General features: G+C 38.6%; 1 protein-coding gene and 1 pseudogene across 1 annotated transcript; one reads left to right on the plus strand and one right to left on the minus strand.

Moving 5' to 3' along the window:
• Positions 1-202: 202 nt before the first annotated feature.
• LOC127095011 (acyl-coenzyme A oxidase 2, peroxisomal-like) lies at positions 203-1877 on the plus strand. The gene is made up of 7 exons (XM_051033764.1): positions 203-348; positions 483-598; positions 700-716; positions 932-1078; positions 1220-1399; positions 1497-1663; positions 1742-1877. Exons 1-7 carry the CDS (start codon positions 203-205, stop codon positions 1875-1877), a joined length of 909 nt encoding a protein of 302 aa, XP_050889721.1.
• A 7303-nt stretch (positions 1878-9180) lies between these two features.
• On the minus strand, positions 9181-14575 carry LOC127095012 (8-amino-7-oxononanoate synthase-like; annotated as a pseudogene).
• Between the last annotated feature and the right edge of the window lie 6198 nt (positions 14576-20773).

Consider the following 20773-nt stretch of genomic DNA (forward strand, 5'->3'; position numbering starts at 1 on the left):
GCTTCAAGTTATGCATATCTTGCAGAATACTCAAAATCTCAATACCAAGTTCTTTGCATTGCAGGTTGGCTTGTTTAATGAATTCCTCTGGAGTTAATGTTAGGAGGGGTGGATCGCAATTTTTCAAAATAAAATATGGATTTTGATTTATGATTTCCTGCACTGTTATATTTCCTGCACTGTTATGATTTCCTGCACTGTTATGAATCAGCTTTTGGGGCTTGTTAGGGAAGCTGGGATTAGACCCTTGAATTATGTGGTTAATGATCCTGCTAAGTATTTTGCTATTTTGGAAGCTGTGGGGAGTGTTGATATGTCGCTTGGAATCAAAATGGATGTTCAATTTAGGTACTTTCATGGGATTTTTTCATTTGGGTTGTGTAAAAATTGTTTCTTTTTGTTTTTTTGTTTGTTTTAATCTATCTGTCGGTGTCGGTTTGGGACTATGACACAACTTTTAATGAATGGTTTAATCTATGCAGTCTTTGGGGTGGTTCTGTTATCAATCTTGGAACGCAGAAACACAAGGATAAGTACTATGATGGTATTGATAGCTTGGAATATGCTGGTTGTTTTGCTATGACTGAGCTTCACCATGGTACTTAACTTTCTTGTTTAATTTGAGTTTATCTCTTGGCATAAACACTTGTGAGAATGTTAGCTTATTTCATTTCTGCTTATTTTAATGAACTCTTTCAGATAAAACAGTTTATAGGGTTAGTCCATATGAAAAAAGTTGACTTTCTCTTATCTTAGTTTGTTATAGATATATAATTTATACATAAGCACTAGTATGATAATATAAGCATTTGATTAAGGTGTTTTTTTTAAAATAGAGTCAGAGTTATTAACTGTTGTGAACTTTGTCTTATTCTGTTGAGCAATTTCAATAGGGTTGTGTTCTTAAAGGGTTATTGAGGTTTCTTATCAGGTTGATTGTTTGAGTGTTTACCTGATGTTAGAGTGTAGAATGAGGAATGATCATGATTATGCTGTTGTTAATCGATTTGGTTCATTGAGGAATGATCATGACATTTTTCAGACATTTGAAGGAGACAACACCGTTCTTCTTCAACAGGTTATTGCCTAAATCCAAATTATATCAATTCTCAAATAGATATTTATAACCAGGCTGTCCATTGTGTGTATTTGCTTCTTATATTCTTTTTATTTCGACTAAGGTAAGTAATAGGTTTGGATTTTTCCTTTACGAGTGAAGGTTGCAGGCGATCTTTTGAAACAATACCAGAAAATTTTTAAAGGAGGGACTTTAGCAGTGACATGGAATTACTTGAGAGATTCCATGAGCTCTTATCTATCACAGCCAAATCCAGTTACTGCTAGGTGGGAAAGTCAAGACCATCTACGAAATCCAAAATTTCAATTGGATGCTTTCAGAGTGAGTTTTATTTTGATTCCTTGACTTCATTTAAAAATATTATGCGCCGACACACAGATAAATCAACTGCTTATTTTTTTTATTTTCAATTTAGAAGTACCGAAAATCTAGATTACTTCATAGCATTGCTGTACGACTTCAAAAGCATTCAAAATCTCTTGGAGACTTTGGTGCGTGCAATAAATGTTTAAATCATCTATTAACACTTGCAGAATCATATATTGAGTCAGCAATTCTTGCTAAATTCATTGAAGCTATGCAGAGGTGCTTCGTAGTTCCTTTGTCTAACATGCATCTACTTTTTTATTTTCACAATTCTAATATGGCTTAAATCTGCACCAGCTGTCCTGACCCAAGTGCTCAAGCTGCTCTGAAGCTTGCATGTGACCTTTATGCGTTGGATCGAATATGGAATGACATTGGAACCTACCGCAATGTTGACTATGTTGCTCCCAAGTCCCAACAAAGCCAATGTTGACTAGGCTGCATTCTTAAAATTCTCAACTGTGATGTTTTATAAGATTTTGTGTACACTTGATTCTTGGAGTGTGCTCTATAGATTGAAAGACTAGAAAGTGGTAATAACTGCAGATATAAGTTTGTTTTTAACACAGAAGCACATCCTATACCAATCAATTTGAAGAAATGAGTTTTATTCATCAAATGCTTTCAATAGACAGTTTTTTAGAAATCCAGATCGCGTTTGCACAATCCGAATAAACCGCTAAAACAAACCCGCAATCCGCACAAACCGAACCCGTCCAAACCGTGTTGATATTGGGCGGAAATGGGCCTTCATATATGAACCGTGGGTTGGACTGGGTGAGGGTTTTGGGCCCGAAACCGCCCGGCCCGGCCCGTTGTCCAGCCCTAACTGTAGGATATAAGAGTTTTTGAGAAACCCATTTATATGACCGTCCCAGCAAGGAGGCAGCGTTTGTGGAAAGTGTTGAGAATCTCATGCTTGATAAATATGTTAAATTATAAATGTGTTGATTGTTTTCAAATTTAGTTGCAATGTCATTTCATATACATAGACTAACACATGAAATTGAATGTATTGTGTCATCAATGTTATAAAAACAGCCATTAAGACTTATGTTTACCGATTCAACCGTGGGTCAACCGGATATTAAATAGATATAATATTTTTAGTTTAATAGAAACAACAAATAGATAATTAAAATAGAGTGCTAATTGGCTACAAATAAATCCAATTGTAAAAAAACAAATTAGGTTATTGTTATGATTAAAATAAATAAATAAATTATAATATTATTTTTTAAATAAGAGTATTAAGTTTGTTTCACCAAGTGTTTTTTAAGTTAAAATTGTCTCCATTTAAAAAATATTCTTAATCATACACATTACACGTGTTTGGTTTGGTGTTCCAACAACCAAACTAAGTCCGAGAGTTCTCCTGCCCGTTTGTGGATTTTCTACCGTGTATCCAGACATAACATTAGTATATGTTTATTTTGGTTTTTGAAGAAGTCAAGCAATTTTAGAGACGTAGAATTGATTTTGAAAGGATATTGTGAAGTTTGATTTGTCTTAAGTATAATTTGTAACTTTTGAGTTTAAACGTAATTTTTATACTAAATTTTATTGTTCAACTTACTTTAACATACTTTTGTACTCTTCAACACTCAAACCTTTACCATAGTTGTTGTTAATAAGTTTTTTTTACCAGCAACAACCTCGCTATACAAGATAAGATCCCTTGAGATCTTGATCCAATAACCTCGCTATCCACGATAATCTACTCCAAGTATTTGTGTGTGGCAATCCCCTTAATCCCACCGATTTCTTGTATGACCGATTTCCATTAACTGAGCGTATATTGGTGTCATACCCCAATTTTGTTTGGACATTTTTTAAACTTTCATACATCTGACTTTATTTTTACTTTGAAATACCTACATAGCACAACATGCATTTCATCACGCATAATGCCTAAAATATCGATTATAATAAATTCTCGGATCTACAGACGACCGGTTGAATCATTCTTCAAATGCACGTAAAATTGGCGAGCGAAAAACTTAAAGATCGAACCTGCGGACGTCAGTTTTATTAATCTACAGTTTGTGTAGTTTAACCCGGCGTGCTTGTTTAACTTTTTCATTTCCGTTAGCGGACACATCTTGATCAGCCTGAGCCTTTTTCAACTGGTATTTTTCATCAAAACCTGTATGTTTTCGAGAAGTTTATTTCGCGCTGATCATTTTAGTTCAATCATTTTAATTTTCCGGGCACTTTTGCGCTCAAGTTTTATTCATATTCAGTCATTTTATTTTTTATTCTTCTGTCAAAGTGTTTGAAATAATTAAATACAATTTTCTACCCCTTCATTTTATTTTTATCATATTTATTTAAGAAGGTGTGAATTTTAGTTATTTTAATTTATTTAATCTCATTTAAATTAATTAAAGCTTCTAGAAAGGTCTTTATAGGCATTTTAAATTAGGTGTGCTTCTTTGATTTAATTTGGATCGTTGACTCAAAATTAACCAAGACCTCACATGTGGTTATCCATATGCATATTTATCATCCAATCAAAAAACAAAAAATAATAATATTAATGGTAAGAAAATCAGAAAAATGAAAAATATTTTATTCCTCCATACAAAATGCGTCACACACCCCGATATGAGATTCTTCTCCCAGCTTTCCAAATACAAAATATCTTTATCTCACCAATGGCCACTCACCACGTGTCTAGAGAAAAAATGAAAAAAACACTTCTCTCTCATCCAGCTATTGCCAGTTAGCAAAAGAGAATCTTTTGCTCTCTCTCTCTCTCTCTCTCTCTCTCTCTTTTTCTCTCTCTCTCTCTCTCTCTCTCTCTCTCTCTCTCTCTCTCTCTCTCTCTCTCTCTCTCTCTCTCCAAAAAGGCAATGCGTGGAAGAATGATGTCGCACCTCGAAAAAAATGGGGATACGACTTCAAAGCGAAGCGCGATCGCACGCTCGCAATGATGGACTGAACAGAGTCGCCACCGAACTTTATCTATTCCTAAAAAGGAAAGGGGAAATATCGATAAAACCCAAGACAAAAGAAAGGATAAGATATGGTCATCGCAACCAATATCAGGGTTCGGGAGTCGATTACGCAAGGGGAAGGTATTAGCACCCCTCACGTCCGTTGTACTCAACGGGAACCATTAGGTTAGTTGTGTGCGTTAGTGTTTGTTTGAAATGTTAGGCTTTTTCGAATTTATTAGGTGGGAGAGAAAGAATAGAAGATAGGAGAAATGTTTTTGGATTTTTGACGAAGGACTAAACCTAAGTTTTTTATTAGTGGGCCTGACAAGATTTACAAATCCTGCTCCTACGTATCTCAAAAGAGAAATCAAGGCTTACGTAGTTCTGGGTAGAAAAATGTTTGTTTGTTGGTCGATTTTAGCGAAAGTTATCCTGTATTAATCGACGAAAACATTGTTTTACCCAAAACAGATGAGGAGTGGACGCATACCACCCATCGAACGGATTTATAAATCTACATTCGGAAAAGCGTCATTATCTCTACTCAACAATCGTGGCCGAAACATTGTTTTGTATCGCTTAAGACAAAATACCTTTCGTTTATGAAAAAGGTTTTTAATTAGTCGCACGGCGGCGAGAAAAAGTTTGATTGGTTGGATGTATTTTGAGTGATGGCGAGAACTTGGATGAGCGAGATATACATCTCGAATCCTAGCCTCAGGAGTGCATGGTATACACCATGTTCCATTTCCATCTTTATTGAAAAAAGTTAAGATAGGAATTAAGTATTTTGGAATTTGATTGAGAAAGGGCTTGAAGAAACCACATTGACAATTTTAGGCGATGGCGAGAGTTAAGATTGGCGAGGCATACGTCTCGAATCTTAACCTCAGGAGTGCATGGTATACACCATGTTCCATTTCCACCTTTATTGAAAGAGTCTTAAATAAGATTTAAGTATCTTAGATTTGATTGATAAAAAGGTTTGACGAAACCACATTGACAATTTTAGACGATGGCGAGAGTTAAGATTGGCGAGGCATACGTCTCGAATCTTAACCTCAGGAGTGCATGATATACATCATGTTCCATTTCCACCTTTATTGAAAAAGTGTTAAATAATAATTAGGTATTTTGAATCTTGGTTGTGAAAATGACTTGACCTAGATCAAGTATTTGATGAACGATTGAGAAAGATTTGGATAATTGTTTGAGAGGAAACAAAGTGGACAAATTTGGATGATGGCGAGAGTTAAGATCGGCGAGGCATACGTCTCGAATCCTAACCTTAGGAGTGCGCGGTATACACCACGTTCCATTTCCATCTTTATTGAAAAGGTCTTGAATATGAATTAATATTTTTGAGTTTTTATTATGAAAAATGGCTTGACGTTGGATCAAGCATTTGATGAAGTTTTGAAATGGGATGGAATAGGAGGGAGAAATGAGTTGGTTCGTTTATTGAGAAAATACTCGACGTTGGATCGAGTCATATTTTTGTATTTTTGAAATTTGTTGATTTTATTCTTGTGTTAATATCTAACTACACAGTCAAACAATAAAGAAATAAAATAGTACCAGATTATTACACATCGGGGGAGTGGGGTACATTTGTCAAATGGGGATTAAAACCATCATGAAATAATTAAATCGGACCCAAATAAATAATGCATGAGTGTAAGTGCAAGAGAACCGGCTCATTGTAAGAAAGCCCAAGAGTAAGCTATGTGAGGTTGACGGCGATGCTTAAAAAGCAATCGACTTACAAGGGTGTGAAAAATGGGCTCGATATTGAATCGAGAAAAGTATGATTTTTTTGAAAATGGTTTTGCATGCATGATGGATTTAATAAAAAAAATATGGACATGAAAATAATATTAAAAGAAACAACAATGCTAAAAGACAATAAAATACTAAAAAAAGTAAAATGCTAAAAGAAAATGAAATACTAAAATAAAGTGCTACATATGAGTATCGAACTCACTCCACCTAAGACTATGGAACTATCCCCCTCTCCACCAGGCTACTCACCAACTAACTGTTATCTTAACGCTAAACTTAAATATATAAATTAAGGTAAATTAAAAAAAGGATTAAAATAAAAACTAAAATAAAAAAGAAGACTATTGGCCTACTGGTAATTAAACCCAGCCGCATGGCTGTTGGGTTTTCCAATGGAACATGAATTGAAAATGTGAAAATATTTATTAACTAAGACTTAGGAAATTTAAATAAAAATTTTAATGGTTTCAAAAAAAACTTGTTATGTTACCAAATATAAAGAAACAAATAAAAGAAAGAAAAAAAAAGAAACATAAACCACTCGTCGTCTCTGAGCTCTCTCCTTCTCACCAACTCCATCGCTTTCCCTTAATCTCACGAAATCTCTCGCTCCATCACTCTTAATCTCGACGATGAACTCTTACTCTCTTGCGCCGCTCTCTCTCGCGATGAACTCTCACTCTCTTGCGCCGCTCTCTCTCGCGATGAACTCTCACTCTCGCGTTCAAGCTCTCTCTCTCGTTCCCAATCTCAATCGCTCTCAATCTCTCTCTCGTCCAAACAGCATGAAAGTTTGAAAGGAAGCTCACCTTCGGTGAATCGGTAGCTCAGGTAACAATCGAAGCTTTTCTCTCCTCCTCTGATTTTCGTCTCTTCCCAATAGGTTTGTTTTGAGTGATTTTTGATTTAGGGTTTTTTCGATTGGCCGCCTCCTTCTTAATTTTTTTCCAGGGTTTTCGTTCTCTGATTCGCTTCCTTTTTATATTCACAGCTTTAGGGTTTTGGAAGTGTAATTGGCTCAAAAGAGAAAGCTCTCAGCAATGCTTTTCATGCTCAGAAGCAAGTTGTCCTCTTCGATGCTATCTTCCGGAAAGGTAATGTGAACCTACCTACTTTCTTCCTCTGACTTGTCTCAAATCCCAAATTGGGAAATTTCGGAATTTACTGCTTGGTAATTATTTCGTGCTTTACTGCAGTGAAATTGAGCATTGGTTTGATGATGCAGGTTGAGGTTCAAGGTGTACTGGTTGCAGATAGCTTGACTTGGTCGGAAATGCAGGCGGTTGATGCTTCAGCGATGAACACCGGTGGCTACGGTTTAGATTCGTGCTCCTGAGGCCAAGTCACCAGCCAACCACTTCCGGTAACCATCTTTGTCCTTTTCCAAATGAGTCGCTTCTAGCTTTGGATTTCTCTTTTTATTGCAAACTGCAGCAAAGTAATTCTGGTTTTCTTAGTGAAAGTGTAACATATGAATCTTTCCTATCAGTGGCATCGCTAGTTGCCTGGAGAGTTTCTTTTGCCTTCACCCACTCGTCATTTTTCAATTCCAGCTCAAACAGCATAGATAATGCATTTGGACTCTTGTCATTCACTTTCAGGGCATCATTAACCGGTTCAATGCTCGATAAAATGTTGTTCCGAGCCTTTGCAGTAGCAGCATAGCCTCAGATTCGCATCAATGTAGTCCGGGTACTTGAACAAGATGACCGTTACTTTCAAGGTCGTGAAATAATTGCATGTCCTTGGACTGAAGAGTAGAAGTAGCAGCATCAATGGAAGACTTATTCGCCTTGCTAAAGAAGGAAAGCCAAATTCCATCATTAAGAGCTTCCTTAAAAGTTTGTTTAGCAAGCTCAAATTCTCCACTTTCAAACTGAATGACACCAATATTATTGAGTAATTCAGTTGATACTTCCTGGCTTTTAGAATTTTTTGTTGTTATGTGAATTATTAACCGATTTTCTAATCATTACAGGTTTGCAGGTTTTGGCTTTTCCGCCTTGTTCGCTGTCATTTGCAGTCGGCATCTGTGGCTTAGCGAGTGAGCATTCCAAAATTTGGCCATCAATCTCATGCTTCTCTGTGTTCTTCAATGCCTTCATTACACATGATTTATCAGCACAATGCAACAAAACCATATCTGCTCTTTTCTTGTCCAGCTTTAGCAGGAGGGAGAGCCACTTTGTACTTTAGCGACTTAGACTTATCATACCGTCCTCCAGCGGGGTTGGCAGCAGCAAGAATGGAGGTACGAGCATTGAGTGTTGCTTGTATTCTTGCTTTAGTGATACTGATAGTTTGTTGTTCCATTGCCTCGTGAATTGCAATCTGATCTCTTATGTCCATCTTGTCAAATTCATCAATGCAGCAAATGTCATTGTCAGCAAGCATCAAAGCACCAGCCTCAATACAAAACTCTCCAGTTTCTGGTTCCTTGGCAACAGTTGCAGTCAAATGATGGATCGGTACTAAATCCTCTACAGGCCATGTTTTCCGAGAATTCTGTGACAGAATCTTGGGCATCAACATCATTCTCAACCCATACTGAAGCAGCATAATGAAGAGCAGTGTTCTTATCAAGGCCACAAGTCCTGCCTAACATTGTCGAGATAGATAGATGAAAAGGGCCTGTGTGCATGACCTGCAATTATGTTATTTGTTCTCTTTTTTTTTTTTTTTCCCCACCAGATGCAATGTTGTTGCAATCAAAAGATAGATCTGGTGGTGGATATCTCAAATTTGTATTATTATTGTTAGAGAAATATAACGTTGGTGTTGAAACTTGTGACACATGAATTAAGTTCTTCATTTCCATGTACATATGCATATCTATTTCCTGAGTTTTCTTGTTTGCTGTAATGTGGGAACAAATGGTTGGCAGAAGTGATTATGCCAATTGCGCCCAACACTTTCTTTGATATGCTCTAGGTTCAATTTCTGTTTATTTTCCAGTTGGGATGTTCTAGCAGCCACATCAATGACTGGATTGAAGTAATTATAGCAGCCACATCATAAATTGGACTCCACCTTTTTTTGTAAAATATCCCAGCATATACTTCCATGAAACATCCGAGAAACAAAGCGCACAGTAGGTGGTTTGATCACATTCACGTGGAAGCCAGCTTGTAGTAAATGCCGGCTTGCTTGCAGTGCTTTGTCTTCACTGCCAACTATTAGGGAAATAATGTGACTTGTACCAGGGATTCCCAATGTGACTTGTACCAGGGATTCCCGTAAGCAAATGAAAATTTTTCATGGCAGCCGGCGGCTTTACTTAGGGCACCAATGCATATGTCCACATCATTCTCACAGTTGAACTCCTCATCAATACCACCGCCATGTGCCACAAACAAACGTTCCGTGAGCATCATCGATGACTAGTAAAAAGCCATACTTCTTGCGAAGTTTTGCAAATTCAACCATTGGTGCAAAGTCTCCATCCATGCTAAACAAGCTGTCAGTTACCACAATTTTCCTCTTCATACCGCAACGGGATAGGAGCATATTGAGGTGGTACATATCACAATGTCTATATATGTATACTCTTACACCTTTTTGCCGACCCGCAAGACGAATACCATCAATTATTGATGCATGGTTTAATGCATCAGAAAATATGACAATCTTTTCATCTTCTGAAAGTATGCTATTCCCAGCTAAGAGAGAACCAATACTTCTTATTGCTGTCATCAAGGCCATATTGGAATGGGGATGGTTTATGGTTTGGAAATGTAGCTGCCTTGAACGGTCTCATATGAACATGATTTGAACGGGAATGAATTGATGAATTTAAACATGAATCTTGAAGCTAGATAATGACCAATGTCTATCAGTAAACAAAATGGATTTGGGAATGAATGTATGCAAATGAATTTTAGGCCAAGTGCCAAATAAAAATAAAAATTTCAGGGTCAAAATCGGGGTATGACAGTTGCCCCTATTTAAGCGTCTTCAACTAGAGAATATGAAGCAAGACACTCTTCATATGATCATAGTGGGAGATGATTAAATACTGAGAAGACCCGGATTTTGATCCTGAATCCCCATGATATGATGTGATATGATATGATATGCCATGATATGCATGGATGTATGATTCTTTTTTTGTAATTTTATCTGCTAGGGATATGATGGACCCTTGACAGGAGACGCTATTAGACAGACCAAACTGTGGGGAATACTGATGATCCACAGGGAGACAGACAAATGGTAAGAAACAAACTTGTTGGGGAGACAGTCCTGCTTGGAGAATCAGGCACACACTGGGGAGTATTCAAAGTGAGATTTGATAAACGGCACTTAGAATACAACCGAATAAAGAAAAAGATGCTATGACAGGTTCATATAAGACCTGACAACGCTGGGGAATAATCAAGGAGAAAACTCTTCAGAACAGGTTCATGTATGACCTGACACCGGAATAAGGGTTCAACAACGGGTTCATACATGACCTGAATGGTATTGAACAAACAGAGAAAAAACTTTAGTATAGGTTCAAGTATGACCGGACCCCGGAATAGAAGGTTCAATGACAGGTTCGTACATGACCTGAATAGGATTGAACAAAGAATCTTCAGAGTAGGTTCAAGCATGACCGGACCCCGGAATAAAAAGGTTCAATGACAGGTTCGTACATGACCTGAATAGGATTGAACAAAGAATCTTCAGAGTAGGTTCAAGCATGACCGGACCCCGGAATAAAAAGGTTCAATGACAGGTTCGTACATGACCTGAATAGGATTGAACAAAGAATCTTCAGAGTAGGTTCAAGCATGAACGGACCCCGGAATAAAAAGGTTCAATGACAGGTTCGTACATGACCTGAATAGGATTGAACAAAGAATCTTCAGAGTAGGTTCAAGCATGACCGGACCCCGGAATAAAAAGGTTCAATGACAGGTTCATACATGACCTGAATAGGATTGAACAAAGGATCTTCAGAGCAGGTTCAAGCATGACCGGACCCCGGAATAAAAAGGTTCAATGACAGGTTCGTACATGACCTGAATAGGATTGAACAAAGAATCTTCAGAGTAGGTTCAAGCATGACCGGACCCCGGAATAAAAAGGTTCAATGACAGGTTCGTACATGACCTGAATAGGATTGAACAAAGAATCTTCAGAGTAGGTTCAAGCATGAACGGACCCCGGAATAAAAAGGTTCAATGACAGGTTCGTACATGACCTGAATAGGATTGAACAAAGAATCTTCAGAGTAGGTTCAAGCATGACCGGACCCCGGAATAAAAAGGTTCAATGACAGGTTCATACATGACCTGAATAGGATTGAACAAAGGATCTTCAGAGCAGGTTCAAGCATGACCGGACCCCGGAATAAAAAGGTTCAATGACAGGTTCGTACATGACCTGAATAGGATTGAACAAAGAATCTTCAGAGTAGGTTCAAGCATGAACGGACCCCGGAATAAAAAGGTTCAATGACAGGTTCGTACATGACCTGAATAGGATTGAACAAAGAATCTTCAGAGTAGGTTCAAGCATGACCGGACCCCGGAATAAAAAGGTTCAATGACAGGTTCATACATGACCTGAATAGGATTGAACAAAGGATCTTCAGAGCAGGTTCAAGCATGACCGGACCCCGGAATAAAAAGGTTCAATGACAGGTTCGTACATGACCTGAATAGGATTGAACAAAGGATCTTCAGAGCAGGTTCAAGCATGACCGGACCCCGGAATAAAAAGGTTCAATGACAGGTTCATACATGACCTGAATAGGATTGAACAAAGATTGGATTTGAAAATGACTGCGAAAACCGGATGTGGGTTTAAGGGCACCAAATACAAATTGGAATCAAAGGTCAAAGGATCATAGGATCGATAACAAGACCTGGGTCAATGCAAAATGAGCACGAAGTACATTTCGGCTATGCATGATTTGAATTTCCTTTTATGCATGATATATGAATGATCATGATTATGAGAATGCTGACACTGGGCAGACTAGGAGTTTGTAAAGGCTTTTTATGGAAGCTCATGATTCCTCAACACCGAGAACTCAACCAAATATTTTATGATAGATGTTGCCAAAGGAAGATTCTATCCAGTTTGATAACCACAACTTTGCCAATGGGATCCTTTTGGAGGATTAATGAATCGTGCTAGCATAATTTTCGGGCACTCGTCTTAAACTCAATAGTTGTTGACGTACGGCAGAATTTGTTTGAACAGTTTGAAAGCATGAAGGGGGTCTGCCCCTTGGTGGCTCATCTTGCCCCAATCTGTTGGGTCTTTGAAAATGTTCACCTTGAAAGTGGGTTTGGAAACAACTTTCCATGAGACTACCTCGAGAGGGCTTGCCCCAAGTGCTTGAAACTTGCAATGGTCCGAACTTGACTAACCAAATGCTGGAATGGTAGACTCTTGATTGATTGTCCTTTGGATAGCTGGATTCATTGAGCTCTGAGGTGGCTTGCCCCGGTCTAAGTCTTGAAGCAAATTACTCTTGGCTAACTGAACCTTTGAGTGATTGGACTTACTGAGCTCTGAGGTGGCTTGCCCCAGTCTGATTCTTGAAGCAGATTACTTTTGGCTAGATGACCCTTAGGGTGACTAGCTCGAATTAACTGATGCTCAAAGTGATTTGCCCTTGACTAGACTTCTTTCACTCCATCTAGTTCCTCAACTGTGTATTGAATTTCTTTGATGCTGAGTGTTGACTCGCAAATAAGATTGTTCATTCAGAAATGGTAATTTTAATTCAATGCTTATGCAAAAATTTGAAATCAAAATTTATTGATATGAACGGGTGAAATACAGTGAACGAGTCGTTGATAAGAACACAATGGTGATCAAGTCATTCACAGTATGCAAATTGGTGCTATCAAATGATTAACAAAAATCGTTTGGAGTCAAGTTAACACAACCTTGTTATGGTATGCTTTCAAAATAAACCCTGCCTCAATTAGGTCTTTTAAGGGTTGTAACGTGGTCTGGTTCGCGGTTTTTTAAACAAAAGGATATAAGGCTCAAAATTTATTTTTAACCCACCCCTTCTTCTTGATGATCTCCAGTTCCTACGTTCAGTTAATTCGATACACGCATTCGACTTCCAAGAGGGTTCGAAGGTGTGATGAGGATTCAAGACGAATTTTCTTGAAATGGCAGTCGCCTTATTTTTTGTTTTGTTGAGGATTTTGGTGACCTCTTTTGATTGATCTTCTTTATCCCTAATTTTGCCTGGACCGCTTCTTTGAAGCTTTTGGTCCATCGGGATGCCCTAACTTTTGCCTAAGTCATCTTGTGGTATTTGACCTAGCGGGATTTTTTCTATTTTTTTAAAAGGTGTTGACTGCCACATTATTGGTGGATGAGGATCAACCAACACTAATTTTATCTTTTCTCAACTTCTTCGACACTTCAACATGTGCGCGAAGGATAACATGTGGTTGAACCTAAATGGAGGGTGTACATATGGACGATTTTTTTGAAAGATCGAATGCATGATCAAACTTATTTGAACACGACTACCCTGCCCCAGGTTAAGATTAAGGGTTTTAGATCCGAAATAAACACCAACTTCTAGGCTCAAAGTGGTTGTCTAGGGATTAACATCCTTATCACTCCAGTGTTTGGGGATTTGAAACAATGCCTTACATCATCGACAAGGTTTTACTCAAAAGCATACCACAACAATTTCAGGTGTTTCGTTTTCATCATCCTCCCTCCAATCTTTGTTAACACAACAGTTCGATAAACAAAAGTGAATGAGAGGAGTATTTTTGTTTTTTAACATAAATGAAAAACGAGTGAATACGAATGGATCAATTCAAAAGATGCATAAACATTTCATTAATCCTACCAATTCAAAGAAAACAACAATGCTTAAGAAGCAAATAACAGTCAACATGCAAGGAAACTACAAAAGAAATGCTGAAACAGCCAAATGATTGCCAGCTTTAGGGAATGACTTCTTCAATCTTGATCCATTAACTTAGGGGAACACCCTTTGAGATCTTCGCGCTTATCCGGTCGATGGGTTAACATTTACCACCAAGCTTCCTTCTTGAAAGGCTATGTACCTGTTGTCAATCAGCTGCTGTACTTTGGCTTTGAAAGCGTCACAGTCTTCAGTTGAGTGCCCTTCTGATCCGGCATGATATCCACATTTCTTAGTTGGGTTATACCCGGGTGGGTAAGGTTGTGGAACCGGTTTAAGAGACTTGGGAACCACCAACGAGTTTTGAATCAGAGGTTGTAGGAGTTGGCTGTATGTCATGAAGACCGGATGTTGAGGATCATTTTTCCTTTCCAAGTTACCTTGAGGCCTTTGCTGATTGTGATACCTCGGGCCTTGGGCTTGTTGATTTGGATGAGGGGTAAACCAGGATTGTTGGCAATGAAGACCAGAAGGTGGGGGTTGCTGGTACAACACTTTGGGCATTGCTAACTGCTCATTTTCAGCCACTTGAAAGTTGGGATCAACAAGCTTTTTGACATTGGCAGGATGATCTTCAAATTCTTTTCCTTCAGTCTCATCGTTGTACGCATGTCTCTTGGATTCACTACTCACTTCTCCTTTTCTTTCATTGGTTAGGGTCGCGACATTGGAAATCCAAGACGGTATCTCAATGCTCTTACCAGGAAACAATGATAGCTCACTAGCCATATCCCTGACATCTTCCTTGTGGTACAAAACCTTGAGGGGTTTCAAGGGTCCTTTCCCTTTATCATTACTTGGCCCAGAGATCAAGGTATATGTACTTGAGACTTCCTCCTTGAGTGTTGGTGACCTTATGTCAATCAATCTTTGCAGCTTGAGCTTAAAACTCACGCATTCCTCGATGGAGTGCCCCATTGTTCCAGTATGGTATTCACACTTGATCTTCGGGTGATCTTCTTCAAAGACTAAGCTCTTCTTGTTAATCAGTCCTCGTACCAAATATTTTAGCGCACAGCAAGAATCTAGGTTATGTCCCAATGCCCCTTTATGGAATTCACATGTTGCATTTGGATTGTACCATGGTAGGTCTGGTGACACAGGCGTGAGAGCTCGAGGGGTCACCAAAGCATTCTGGATCAGTAGCGGGTAAAGCTTGCTATATGGTACCGGAATCGAGTCATTGTGATCCTGGTTCTTCTTGCTCTGATTCTGATTTTTGTTTTGAACCTGACTTCAGTGATTTTGAGGAGGAATGGCCAGAGGATGTTGATGCTGACGCCTTGAGGGAGGTCTATATATTGGTAAATGAGGAGTTGCCACATAGAATTTCCCTTGACCTGGGGTAACACCAGATGGATGTGGCGTAGTAGCTCTCTTTGTTGCAGCAGCGTATATTGGGTGACCCTCTTTTCTCAACAAGACTTGCAGGGTTTCCAAGACCCACCTCATTTGGCTCTTCAAAAGATTAAGTTCCTCCTTCAGCGCTTCTTGGCTTTTCCTTAGCTCGTCCATCATCCCCTGAGACATGGTTCTTTGCTCTTCGCGTGTTGAGAATCACTTTGCTTCACGGACAAAAGATGGATGAGTTTTTTTTTTTTTTTTTTTTTTTGGTAATTTGTCTGGAGAATGACATGCATTATGATGCGATGCAAATGCAATGAATGAATGCAATGCAAGCCATGCATATTTGTGTTTTTTCTTTAATACACGGGTTCAAAAGTCCGAGGTACTGATAAATCTGATTGTTTTCCAAGAATAGGTTCTCACCGGGTAAGATCTAAGGTTTTGTTACAAAGGATTCCCAGAGTCATTGATTCACAAGAATGTTTGACGCTTACAGGAAATACTTCCCGGTCGTCAACTCCATCGAGGGAATCTATTCTGGGTGAGGTTCTCGTACCGACCCTTACGAAGTATACACCTCGCGAGTCCGTACTACGCAACCATCGACTGGGTTCTAGACAGGATACTCAGAGTCATGGATTCAAAAGACTGTTTGACGCTTACGGAAAATACTTTCCGGTCATCAACTCCATCTAGGGAATCTATTCTGAGCGAGGTTCTCATATCGATCCTTACAAAGTATTCACCTCGGGAATCCATACTACGCAACCATCATTTCTAGTTGGCCAAAGGTTCAATGTTCTAAAAGGTCCTTAGAGTCATGGACCCCTTTGAAACATCGGCGCTTACGAGGCATACGCCTCGGGCGACAACATTTGCAAAAGAATCTACTCTAAGTGAGGTTCTCGTACCGACCCTTACGAAGTATTCACCTCGGGAGTCCGTACTACTCAACCATCGTCCAATCTTATGTTTTTTCACTCTAGACTCGGGTGTAGAGTCTTTCCCACATGGTTTGCAATCAAATCATCCAAGTACCAACAATCACAATAGAACCAATATACAACAGATATATCAATATAATAATAAAGATAATCAAAAGCAATAAATAAGGAAAAGCCACACAATTAAACAAACAAAGGCACACAGACGTCCTAACTAGGCTTGACTCGCTTAGGGATTAGGGTCCCCAGCAGAGTCGCCATCTGTCGCACCTCGAAAAAAATGGGGATACGACTTCAAAGCGAAGCGCGATCGCACGCTCGCAATGATGGACTGAACAGAGTCGCCACCGAACTTTATTTATTCCTAAAAAGGAAAGGGGAAATATCGATAAAACCCAAGACAAAAGAAAGGATAAGATATGGTCATCGCAACCAATATCAGGGTTCGGGAGTCGATTACGCAAGGGGAAGGTATTAGCACCCCTCACGTCCGTTGTACTCAACGGGAACCATTAGGTTAGTTGTGTGCGTTAGTGTTTGTTTGAAATGTTAGGCTTTTTCGAATTTATTAGGTGGGAGAGAAAGAATAGAAGATAGGAGAAATGTTTTTGGATTTTTGACGAAGGACTAAACCTAAGTTTTTTATTAGTGGGCCTGACAAGATTTACAAATCCTGCTCCTACGTATCTCAAAAGAGAAATCAAGGCTTACGTAGTTCTGGGTAGAAAAATGTTTGTTTGTTGGTCGATTTTAGCGAAAGTTATCCTGTATTAATCGACGAAAACATTGTTTTACCCAAAACAGATGAGGAGTGGACGCATACCACCCATCGAACGGATTTATAAATCTACATTCGGAAAAGCGTCATTATCTCTACTCAACAATCGTGGCCGAAACATTGTTTTGTATCGCTTAAGACAAAATACCTTTCGTTTATGAAAAAGGTTTTTAATTAGTCGCACGGCGGCGAGAAAAAGTTTGATTGGTTGGATGTATTTTGAGTGATGGCGAGAACTTGGATGAGCGAGATATACATCTCGAATCCTAGCCTCAGGAGTGCATGGTATACACCATGTTCCATTTCCATCTTTATTGAAAAAAGTTAAGATAGGAATTAAGTATTTTGGAATTTGATTGAGAAAGGGCTTGAAGAAACCGCATTGACAATTTTAGGCGATGGCGAGAGTTAAGATTGGCGAGGCATACGTCTCGAATCTTAACCTCAGGAGTGCATGGTATACACCATGTTCCATTTCCACCTTTATTGAAAGAGTCTTAAATAAGATTTAAGTATCTTAGATTTGATTGAGAAAAAGGTTTGACGAAACCACATTGACAATTTTAGACGATGGCGAGAGTTAAGATTGGCGAGGCATACGTCTCGAATCTTAACCTCAGGAGTGCATGATATACATCATGTTCCATTTCCACCTTTATTGAAAAAGTGTTAAATAATAATTAGGTATTTTGAATCTTGGTTGTGAAAATGACTTGACCTAGATCAAGTATTTGATGAACGATTGAGAAAGATTTGGATAATTGTTTGAGAGGAAACAAAGTGGACAAATTTGGATGATGGCGAGAGTTAAGATCGGCGAGGCATACGTCTCGAATCCTAACCTTAGGAGTGCGCGGTATACACCACGTTCCATTTCCATCTTTATTGAAAAGGTCTTGAATATGAATTAATATTTTTGAGTTTTTATTATGAAAAATGGCTTGACGTTGGATCAAGCATTTGATGAAGTTTTGAAATGGGATGGAATAGGAGGGAGAAATGAGTTGGTTCGTTTATTGAGAAAATACTCGACGTTGGATCGAGTCATATTTTTGTATTTTTGAAATTTGTTGATTTTATTCTTGTGTTAATATCTAACTACACAGTCAAACAATAAAGAAATAAAATAGTACCAGATTATTACACATCGGGGGAGTGGGGTACATTTGTCAAATGGGGATTAAAACCATCATGAAATAATTAAATTGGACCCAAATAAATAATGCATGAGTGTAAGTGCAAGAGAACCGGCTCATTGTAAGAAAGCCCAAGAGTAAGCTATGTGAGGTTGACGGCGATGCTTAAAAAGCAATCGACTTACAAGGGTGTGAAAAATGGGCTCGATATTGAATCGAGAAAAGTATGATTTTTTTGAAAATGGTTTTGCATGCATGATGGATTTAATAAAAAAAATATGGACATGAAAATAATATTAAAAGAAACAACAATGCTAAAAGACAATAAAATACTAAAAAAAGTAAAATGCTAAAAGAAAATGAAATACTAAAATAAAGTGCTACATATGAGTATCGAACTCACTCCACCTAAGACTATGGAACTATCCCCCTCTCCACCAGGCTACTCACCAACTAACTGTTATCTTAACGCTAAACTTAAATATATAAATTAAGGTAAATTAAAAAAAGGATTAAAATAAAAACTAAAATAAAAAAGAAGACTATTGGCCTACTGGTAATTAAACCCAGCCGCATGGCTGTTGGGTTTTCCAATGGAACATGAATTGAAAATGTGAAAATATTTATTAACTAAGACTTAGGAAATTTAAATAAAAATTTTAATGGTTTCAAAAAAAACTTGTTATGTTACCAAATATAAAGAAACAAATAAAAGAAAGAAAAAAAAAGAAACAGAAACCACTCGTCGTCTCTGAGCTCTCTCCTTCTCACCAACTCCATCGCTTTCCCTTAATCTCACGAAATCTCTCGCTCCATCACTCTTAATCTCGACGATGAACTCTCACTCTCTTGCGCCGCTCTCTCTCGCGATGAACTCTCACTCTCTTGCGCCGCTCTCTCTCGCGATGAACTCTCACTCTCGCGTTCAAGCTCTCTCTCTCGTTCCCAATCTCAATCGCTCTCAATCTCTCTCTCGTCCAAACAGCATGAAAGTTTGAAAGGAAGCTCACCTTCGGTGAATCGGTAGCTCAGGTAACAATCGAAGCTTTTCTCTCCTCCTCTGATTTTCGTCTCTTCCCAATAGGTTTGTTTTGAGTGATTTTTGATTTAGGGTTTTTTCGATTGGCCGCCTCCTTCTTAATTTTTTTCCAGGGTTTTCGTTCTCTGATTCGCTTCCTTTTTATATTCACAGCTTTAGGGTTTTGGAAGTGTAATTGGCTCAAAAGAGAAAGCTCTCAGCAATGCTTTTCATGCTCAGAAGCAAGTTGTCCTCTTCGATGCTATCTTCCGGAAAGGTAATGTGAACCTACCTACTTTCTTCCTCTGACTTGTCTCAAATCCCAAATTGGGAAATTTCGGAATTTACTGCTTGGTAATTATTTCGTGCTTTACTGCAGTGAAATTGAGCATTGGTTTGATGATGCAGGTTGAGGTTCAAGGTGTACTGGTTGCAGATAGCTTGACTTGGTCGGAAATGCAGGCGGTTGATGCTTCAGCGATGAACACCGGTGGCTACGGTTTAGATTCGTGCTCCTGAGGCCAAGTCACCAGCCAACCACTTCCGGTAACCATCTTTGTCCTTTTCCAAATGAGTCGCTTCTAGCTTTGGATTTCTCTTTTTATTGCAAACTGCAGCAAAGTAATTCTGGTTTTCTTAGTGAAAGTGTAACATATGAATCTTTCCTATCAGTGGCATCGCTAGTTGCCTGGAGAGTTTCTTTTGCCTTCACCCACTCGTCATTTTTCAATTCCAGCTCAAACAGCATAGATAATGCATTTGGACTCTTGTCATTCACTTTCAGGGCATCATTAACCGGTTCAATGCTCGATAAAATGTTGTTCCGAGCCTTTGCAGTAGCAGCATAGCCTCAGATTCGCATCAATGTAGTCCGGGTACTTGAACAAGATGACCGTTACTTTCAAGGTCGTGAAATAATTGCATGTCCTTGGACTGAAGAGTAGAAGTAGCAGCATCAATGGAAGACTTATTCGCCTTGCTAAAGAAGGAAAGCCAAATTCCATCATTAAGAGCTTCCTTAAAAGTTTGTTTAGCAAGCTCAAATTCTCCACTTTCAAACTGAATGACACCAATATTATTGAGTAATTCAGTTGATACTTCCTGGCTTTTAGAATTTTTTGTTGTTATGTGAATTATTAACCGATTTTCTAATCATTACAGGTTTGCAGGTTTTGGCTTTTCCGCCTTGTTCGCTGTCATTTGCAGTCGGCATCTGTGGCTTAGCGAGTGAGCATTCCAAAATTTGGCCATCAATCTCATGCTTCTCTGTGTTCTTCAATGCCTTCATTACACATGATTTATCAGCACAATGCAACAAAACCATATCTGCTCTTTTCTTGTCCAGCTTTAGCAGGAGGGAGAGCCACTTTGTACTTTAGCGACTTAGACTTATCATACCGTCCTCCAGCGGGGTTGGCAGCAGCAAGAATGGAGGTACGAGCATTGAGTGTTGCTTGTATTCTTGCTTTAGTGATACTG

Source organism: Lathyrus oleraceus, chromosome 6 (assembly GCF_024323335.1).
Source record: "Lathyrus oleraceus cultivar Zhongwan6 chromosome 6, CAAS_Psat_ZW6_1.0, whole genome shotgun sequence".
NCBI lineage: Eukaryota > Viridiplantae > Streptophyta > Magnoliopsida > Fabales > Fabaceae > Lathyrus > Lathyrus oleraceus.